This window comes from Etheostoma spectabile, chromosome 3 (assembly GCF_008692095.1).
Source record: "Etheostoma spectabile isolate EspeVRDwgs_2016 chromosome 3, UIUC_Espe_1.0, whole genome shotgun sequence".
NCBI classification, from domain to species: domain Eukaryota; kingdom Metazoa; phylum Chordata; class Actinopteri; order Perciformes; family Percidae; genus Etheostoma; species Etheostoma spectabile.
In genome coordinates, this window is record NC_045735.1 from 7,894,715 (window position 1) to 7,904,169 (window position 9,455).

Consider the following 9,455-nt stretch of genomic DNA (forward strand, 5'->3'; position numbering starts at 1 on the left):
GTGTGTGTGTGTGTGTGTGTGTGTGTGTGCAGAGAGAGGCATAGGGGGCGGAAGAAAAAGTGGAAGGCAATCTAAATAAAGTGTTTTTCTTTACTAATATTGTACTTTACTACTTTAACTTGTCTTTGTCTTCAACGATATTGCATGTTGAAATCGCCACAGTCAGCATTTAATAACGACGGTGTGGTCTCGTCATTATCATTAATGAATTTAACACTTTAGCAGACGTGTTCATTTCCAAACAGGCTTAGTGGCTTGACGGTTAACGTTGAAGTATGGATTTGATTTGAGGGGTATTATAAGAAAGCGGCACACTTCCATACAACGGTCCCGGGTGATCATAGAGGGTGAGTCTGAGTGAGAAGGAACAAGTGGTGAATTTACAGCTCACAGCAATTTAGTAATACAATATAATGTCTATATGACCGTATAAAGCAAAGTGATCCGAGTGAATTTAAGCTTGGCTTTTATTGTGAAGAAATTGTTTTTTTTCCCTATGTTTCCTCTTAGCGAAATGATGAGTGCATTTAAGATGGACCTTTATTGTAAAGGGTTGACACGGAAGAGCCAGCGTTATGGCAGCGTTTTTTTTCCTCCACGTCTTTTAGTTTTATTCACAGTTTAATATCTAACGCTGTCCAAACTGCCAAATGCCAAACCCTAGTTTCATTGGGTACCCAGGAAACCAAGTGTGAAGTAGATCGGATGACACGTATAATTTCAGAGAGTTGTCTTTCAACATAGGCAGCGGACTGAAATGTAGAATGCATCACATACATTTTTTTAGACAAATGTTTTCTGTATTAAATGCATGCATTAAACAATATGGCAGTACGTACTGTATATAAATAAGCAGTTCTTCACAACTATAGGCCCTTGTTTTTTTCAATAAGAGAAGTTGCCACCATTTCCAGAACCTGGCTGTTTTCTATCTTATTGCTTCCAAAGTAATTTGGACTAATAAGCCATGGGAAACACTCTTTTTATTCTCTAATATTTCAACTTTTATATATTTCCTTTTATTTTTTCTGATCAAAAGTTAACATAAATATCACAATTGATCACGTGTTGCAGAGTGTGCTGCTCTTCTTTTTTGTTCATACTAAATGCTAAGTAAATTCTACAGATAAAGATATGTCAAACAACTACTTCAAGCAATTTGCTTTTCAATTGCAGCCTTCACCCTGTTATGAAATCAAAATATTTAACCCTCATGTTGTCCTCGGGTCAGATTTGACCCATTTTTTCATCACAAAAAATGGGCCTTCGAAATAAGCTGGAAATGTCAACATTAGAAATATCAAATAACTTTGGAAAAAACATACAAAAAACAACCACAACATTGAAAAAGTGACAAAAATGTCATAAAAAGCGGTAACCTTCTTTCATGATTGAAGGGAAGACAACACAAGGGTTAAATAGAGCCCCAAGCTATTTCTTGCTTAATTGCAATAGCAGAATGCCGTATCATACCAAACACCTATCAAAGTTGACAAACCTTAATAACTTAATAACCCTTAAAATAACATACAATATAACATGCATACGTACTAATCATCATTAGTGCTTAGCTACAATGAACAAATTATTCTTGTTGAACTGAGTCATTTTGGTGTACTGGTCTACCACGGTATAGTACTAGTGTCCAACACAACCTGACCATTCATTACTGTATAAGTTACTGTGACAAAGTGTAGCATTGTGAAGGCTTAAAAGGAACACACACTAGATTGTGACAAGGCGCGGAAACCTAAAGTATTAGAAAGCACAATTTATTTAGCAATAATAATTTGGTAAAAAAAAGGAAATTATAATTTAGTATAGGAAATATTTATACCTTTATATTACTAGGAATTCAAAATTAGAATACCACAGACAGCCTTAGCTGACGTGGCACTTGTACTGCTTTGTCAGCAAAGCCAGCAAAAATTGCTGACTATCTTGTGTTCGATGTCATAACCTCTCAAACACAGTTATTGAGACGTGTATATAAACAGCTATGGTATATGGCTATGCAGCAGGTTTGCCTAAGTACACACCTTCATCCAGTGATGACATCGTCACTACTCTGAATCCACATCCATCATCACAGCGTGACGCCATCTTGTACAGTTTGTGTCAGTGGGTCAGTGAGCAGATTTTTGCTGATCTTGGAAGAGATGGGAGGTAAACAATGAGTGTGCTCATCCAGAGCTATACTTACTGCAGCCCTCTAAGCTGCTTTAAAGCCATGTGGATTTACAGCTGCAGGGACAGAGTCATCCCAGCTAAAAACCCACATGTTTCAGCTTTAATTTGAATTCATCATGACTGACTGATAGATTAAAATGTATTTAACCTGCTTCCACAGTTCCAGCTGAACTGAACTCAACCCGGGCTCATTCACTCCATTAATTTGGAGACAGGGGTGTTTGTGAAATGTTTAAATTTTAATTCAAATTCCTGCTTTGTTCCAGTTAACAGCTAAATTGTTCCAAAGTGGTTGGTCAATGGCAGTCAAAGTGAAACACTTGTGCTTTGAGAATTAATCATGACGGCACAACGTCTGACGCTAAACGTCTGAAAGATAGCAGCCCCATAAGAATGCTAATGGGATTGCACAGTTGTATTCTATATCCACGACCTTCCACTTGTTTTGTTGTCGCTAGAAATTCCGCCGTATGTCCTTCTTTTTGGCCGGATGTCCGTTACCTTACTCTTTCTTTGTGTTGGAATTTGAAACTCTGATCGATTTATGAGGACTATGGTTAACTGCTCCTCTTATCCCTGCAGGGTAAATCCAGATATAGCTAGACTATCTGTCAAATCTGAGTTTTCTGTTGCTAAAACAACTTTTGAACGTACACGTTCCACCAAAACAAGTTCCTTCCGAGGCTATTTTGCCGCTTCACCGGTGCTCCGTGCCGTGATTAGCGCCGCTCAAGACGATAGGGATTGGTTTAAAGACATGTCAATAAACCAGAGCAACGTTGTTCTTCCATCCAGGAATGCTGTGTGGACTAGCCAGACCCTCCTCCGCAGCGTTGTGGAGGAAGGTCTGGCAAGGCAAGACTAGCGGAGCTATAATCATAAAGTACAGCAGGCCAGGACTGCAGTGGGAAGACCTACACAAGGTGTTGCTATACAACACAGTACATTATGGCATGGCTAGTAATTACTTAACACGTACACTTTGAGACTATCTACCTTTTTAATACTACATCTACTGCGGCTCCTTAACACTGACATTTTTAAGGTTTTCTGAGAGCAATAAGAATACTCTTCCACTCTACTTCTACAGCCATCGCCTTTAGGTATCCAGAGGCTGTGAGAAATTGCTGAGTAGTTTAAATATGCACTTAGAGTCAGTCTGTCCTGTCCAACAAAAGCCTAGGTAAAGGGGGAAATGGAGTGGAATTGCCTTTAGGTAGAAGCACTGCTTTAATATTCACTTCTATGAAAAAGAAAAAACATTTCAGGTCTGGGTTCCAAAAACACATAATGAAGAGCTCAAAGTGTCCTGGTATGTTTTCTGAGTATGAAGCAGCAAACATCAAACTACAGGCTGAAAGCATATCTGGTTGGGAGCCTTTGAAAGAGGCGCAGGCAGCTCACTGAACTGTATTGGGCTGTGTGCTTCAGATGAGAGCGTCAGAACTCGGTTCATCTGCCATGTCAAAAGACTTCATACTGTTTCTGCAGGGCCATTATTCAGATCCTACTGACCACGATGAAAGCCTCTGGAACTTGTGATGACTCAGAGCTGTTCCAAAAGCCTTCACAAAACTTTGCAGAATTGGCAATATATCAACCAAAATCCATGGCCCCAAGCTTTCTACCTCACCTCTGCTCCGTCCCAAGCCAAAATAGGGACGATAATGACCCAACTGGCAGCCACTCAGCTCTCCCACTGTAGCATCATGAGTGAAAATTAAATTGATTTGAAAACCTACGCCGGCCCAGGCTGGAACAGAAGGGATTATTGTGCTGATTGTACTAATACTGTGTCCCTGACCTACCCCTCCATCCCACTCTAATTCTACCCATCATACTCTTCTCTCTTCTATTTTGTCCATATCTCTCTCTCTCTCTCTCTCTGAAACCGTCATTCTTCCCTTCATCTTTTCCCTTTATCCTGCTCATAAAGAAGCTCACTTTTTTCATCTTTTCCCCTCGTCTGACTTCATGTTCATTGTGCAAACTGGGCTAAGACAGCACAGCTGGACAATTGAATGCTGGCAGAGAGAAAAAAAGAGGGGGAGAGAGAGAGCGATGAAGGGATAGAGCAGCTGAGGAGTGCCTAGGGAGGCTCTAAACTGTAAAAAAATAAAAAAAAAAATAAAAAAAAAATACAGACAGCATTCCAATGTGATGAACTGTACAGAGAGATGTACAGCCCACCCCTGGGTAATGGACATCCCAAATTTTGTTGCACTGTTGCCCTCTGCCCGGAAATCCAGAAATTGATCTGGTATTCCTGTTTTCCTCGCTCCACTTGAAATACAGCCTGGGCTGTCTTGCCCACAGTATCACCCTACCAAATCATTGTACTGTCTGTGAAAATTAATATCTGCAGCATCTTCATCATAACTTAATGTGACAGCAATCAATTTTGATTACAGGTCAGTGTTATGTAATGGTGGCAAACACACACACACACACACGTTCATCATCATCAACATTTGACGAAACCACTTTTCGGCCTAACCAGACAGGCCTTAACCTGGAACACACAAGTGAAAAGAAAGCCAGGAAGACCCAGGAACAACCGGAGAAGGTCCGTGGAGGCAAAACTCAAGGAAACAACATCATCCTGGAAGAAAGCAAAGAAGACTGCCCAACACCGAACCACCTGGAGAAAGTTCATGTTCCAGTTAAAAGGGTCAGCATTGTTGATCTGTCAGAGGGCAGCATGAAGTCAGACATGCTACATGCCCATGAATCGCCTTAACACCCTTATTATTACTACATAAATCCAATGCCAAGGTCATTTTTTTTCTTCCTATATTGATACAGGATAATGCAATTGACAAATTGTTATTGTCCCAACAATTGATTTTTTGTGCTGTTGGGTTGAGACCAGGTGTACTGTGGAAATAAATGATCAGCTGCTAGGACTGTCAGATAATTTGAATAACTGGAAAGTATTTATTTCCACTTTGGAAAAGTGCAGTCCTGTGGAGGTAGGCTGAAGCACACAGAAGCACTCTAAGATGCATCAGCCATCACGAGTTCAACAGTTGATGTTTTAATAATGCAAATAAAAATAACTGTATTCTCAGGCATTGTGACTTGTATCAGAGCTTGAATTAGACTTACATCATGTCTTGTGTAGTGTCTGAGCCTCTAGCAGATTTCACAAACCTAATATCAGGCTGTCTCTAACTCAAATTAAAGTCAGAGTTCTGGGGTAAGTCTTGACAACGATCCTCTGGGGCAAAGCACAAGTGCAGAATAATCTTCCCTGAAATTAACAAGCAAGGCAGAGTATATTGTCAAAGAGCAGATAATTGACCCAGAGGAGAGCAATCACAGAGACTGTGTCATTAATGCTTTAATAAGCAATTGTCTATTATCAGGGCTTCGCCTGACATTGCAACCTTACCCCTTAAGGCAACTGCATAGTTGGGACTCAAAAAAAGCAATTAAAAAGTAAACTACTGTGACTCAGATATGGCTTAAAGAAAATGTGAAGACACTTTTGTTTTTCCTTTCCTCTGATTCATATTGTGACTTGCAGATGATGAGGATAGATTAATTTCACTTGTTGGCATCATCCTTGAAAAAAAACAACAACAAAAACAGGCTACGTCACCATGGAACAGGGCAAATAAAATCTGGGATGTTTTTCAGCGACCTAAATCATGTAGATTTGAAATAAGACGTTGTGATACAAGCCTAGATTTAATATGCTAGGATTCATGTTCACACTTTCCAGGGGCAAATGACACTTCAAGAAGATACAATTTTTCAAAGAAAAGTCCCCCTTTAGAGTAAAAAGTCGGCAATCTGTGAACTCAACAAAGAGCCACCAGGCCATTAAAACGGTGAAGAATTTAGGATGCAGCATGCATACGTTGTTCTGAGTAAAGCATGTTACATAAGACCAACTAAAGATCCAAAGAAACTATATTACAAAACTTTACCACCAATATGGTTGTTGTTAGTAAAGCTTTATCCCACACACTGTGGGACTAATTCACTCCATATTACATATGCTGGTGTGGAAATGTTAATCTAAAACAGTCCAACATCCTGGCTGTCTTCAATAGTGTAATCTCTTAAGATTAACCCCTTGGTGACCTGCTTAGGCAAAAGAGGTTAAAGGTTAAGAATAGCTAAAAGTTTACATCTATATTAATGCTGACTTAAAGGAGACCGTGCTACCAGTGGATCTCAGTCTCATCAGACAGAAGAGAAGATGGTGAAAATAAATTATGATTCCATGCTGTGTTCCCTATAGGCACCCACATTTGCTGGAGATATATATCAATATTTAGTTTATTTTCACTTTTAATTGAAGTCTGAGGGGAAATATGATTCTGTGAACAAAGCGAACAAATGCAGAAATCTCATCTACAGAAGGCAAACCTCTCACAACAAAGAATTGGCAGATGTTTGAATGGAATGGAGTATTAACACTATGATCTGTAATGTATCACACAATCAATCCATAAAATTAAGAAAATGAAACACCTACACACTTACTCCATGCCACAAAAGTTTAGTAATGACAACGTTTGTATCCTATTTGGATCTCCTTTAGGTCAAATGTTTTTGGAATCACATAAATTAATCGATTGCCATTATGAAGCTTAAATATGTAAATTTGGCACAGGAAAAAATACCTAGTTATGCAGCATGACACCGTTCTAGGCCCCTGGTAAAAATGCGTTTCCTTTCTCATTTCAGTAGCGAGGCCTGCTGCTGTGTGTTCTGTCACAGTGGTTGTTTGGCCACACACTCTTTTTCCGCTCCAGCATCTCTCCTCTGGTGCCATGAATGTCATGACTGCAGCCACAGGCTCCACTAAAGGAGCACGGGCCTTATTACGCCCCCAGGTCACCAATATCCCCTCAGCCTTCACAAAACCCAGCTTATGGACTCAGATACACTGTGTAGCTCGACAAATTACAAGCCAACGGCCTCCCACCCCTGCTCAAAGTTCTCACGTTTTTTCTTCTTTTCCTTTCCCTCCCCCAACCACCCCCATATCCAATTTGTCAGGTGGAAACTGGGTGTGAAAAATGGTTGTGTTTTTCAATGGAGCCACAGGGGTCTGAGTTGCAGTTTATCGTTGCCTGACTGACAATAAATAAGACTGATCGCTAAAGCCAACAACATACATTATAAACATCAAATTAATTATGATGCTGCCTGAGTGATTACCATAGACAATTATTCAAGGATCGTTTATCAGAGATTATAGTTAAAACAGCGGACTTAGGATGCAAGTGTTTTCTCAGAAAGGAGAATCTAATTTGGCTTTGGCTGAGTGCAAAAGCCTGCCACCACCTCTAAAGGAGATAGACTGACTGGGTGACTAAACAGCTGAATATAGCAAAGACGCAGTCAATTGGATTTGTAAAAGTGAAACAAATAGCTGTGACCCTTTGTGAGTTCAACAGTAACTAAATCAATTGACTCATTTGTTCAGCAGGTATCTGAATGGATGGCACCAGGTTGCAAAAAGGAATCCATTAAAGGGATGTATTCCTTGTGTGTGTGTGTGTGTGTGTGTGTGTGTGTGTGTGTGTGTGTGTGTGTATGTATGTGTACCTATATAAGCTCAGGGCACATGTGAGGAAACGTGCTTGTGTGTCTGTCTGCAGTCTTTTCCTGACTGGTTGTGTTAAAGATCTATCCTTTGCATTCTTTATTCTCACACTAATTAGGCAAGACTGGGTGTTAGTACTGTAAATAAAGCATGGAAGTAGGGAGAGGACAGAGAAAGAGTGAGCGAGAGGGAAAAATCAATGTGATTGAGTGTTCTATGTGCAGCCTATTATACCACTGGACTTCCCTACAGTGCATGGGAGGGGAGGGGGGGCGTTGTTTATACAAAACAAAAAAAATCTAAATCCCCTTGCAGCATGCCACAAACACATGGGTTGGATCACGTGAACATTGACATCTGCCGAGAAGCATCACAATAGCATAGAGTTGACAGCTTGCATTGTCTAGGAAGTGATTAGGTTGGATGGGAGACACAAAAACGGTAAGAGACTAAACTAGATTTAGAGACTGGAGCTTTATATTCATGGGGCAGCAAACAGGGATGTGCAGCAATGAGGTTAAATTAACATCTTTCTGACACTGATGGTACTTCACCTAACAACTTGTCCCCAACAGCCTGCAATTCATCTTTTCTCAACATTCAACATTGATTCTAAAATCTCAATAAGACTGCGCAGTTCTCTGTCTACTCGCATAATCCACTTATCAGTGTCTCGATGCCTGTATTAAAAATTAATCCACTCACCAACAGCAACTCCGGACACCGTGACGCACTTCGTTTTATTAAGCTGTTCTTGAATTAAGTAAAACAAAAAAAGGAGCCTGGGTGACCACAGCATCGGTGCACCATGTCAGCGAAAGCATAAGCATGTAAATCCCCCCAGAAGAAAGATGATATGTTACTGCAAAACTATAACTGCATAAGAATAGGGAGGAGATGTAGGGATATTATGAATAGCATATCGTATGGACATGTTATGTCAGGACTGGTTTGTTAGATAAAAAGTTGTAAACGTAAGCAAATTAACTGTCATGAACATTTACCACCTCCGTTACTTATGTGCAATCTTGCTGAAAATATAAATTAACCGCAGACAAAACAGAAACAACAAAATATTTGTAGTCCATATCTTCCTTATGGCAAATTAACGGAGTGCAATAAACGATACCCTAGGCTACTGCGATCTGCAACAAGCAGCTGTCGCGGAGGAGGATGCTGCTGTGCATTCTGAGGGAGACGGTAAGAGAGGAAAGTTGGAAGATGACTCTCTTACCTTATAATCGCTGTGTCGCCCTGGCGGATGGTGATGTTGTCGGTGGCCCGCTGCATATCCACACTCCGGACGGGGAATCCTGTGGGTATAAGACACAGCAGTCTGAAAAAAGACGCCTGCAATTGCCTCCAACACGATTTTCGTCCGACTTGCATTTTAAAAGCACAGGAGCGCGCTTTTAGGGAGCTCTAGATCCAAGGGTTAAAAAGGGGGGGAGGAAGAGTAGTAGTTGTCCAGACTTCTCGGAAAACGCGGGATGACTTTTATGTCCAAAGCTGTGCTGAAAGGATGGGTGATACGGTTTCCCTTACAGAAAACGTGCAATGTTGTGCGGAGTCCTTGTTCTATAGTCCAGTGATGCGTAATGCTCTCTGCGTAAAGGGACGGCACAGCCAGCAACCGCGATGGAGAGAGGCAGGCTTCTGATCTGTCCCCCGCCCCTCTCTCTCTCTCTCTCTCTCTCTC

The 9,455-nt window shown here is 40.7% G+C and overlaps 1 protein-coding gene across 3 annotated transcripts in view; it reads right to left on the minus strand.

The window, feature by feature from the left end:
* The window catches only part of lsamp (limbic system associated membrane protein), a 713,356-nt gene that overhangs the window by 191,142 nt on the left and 512,759 nt on the right, over window positions 1-9,455 (minus strand). For 2 of the 3 annotated variants that reach the window (XM_032503218.1, XM_032503209.1), the window contains exon 2: window positions 8,991-9,069. In XM_032503218.1, the coding sequence (XP_032359109.1) occupies window positions 8,991-9,069 (79 nt within the window). Of the gene's footprint in view, window positions 1-8,990; window positions 9,427-9,455 lie in introns of those variants that run through there. The other variant, XM_032503200.1, reaches the window with a different exon arrangement.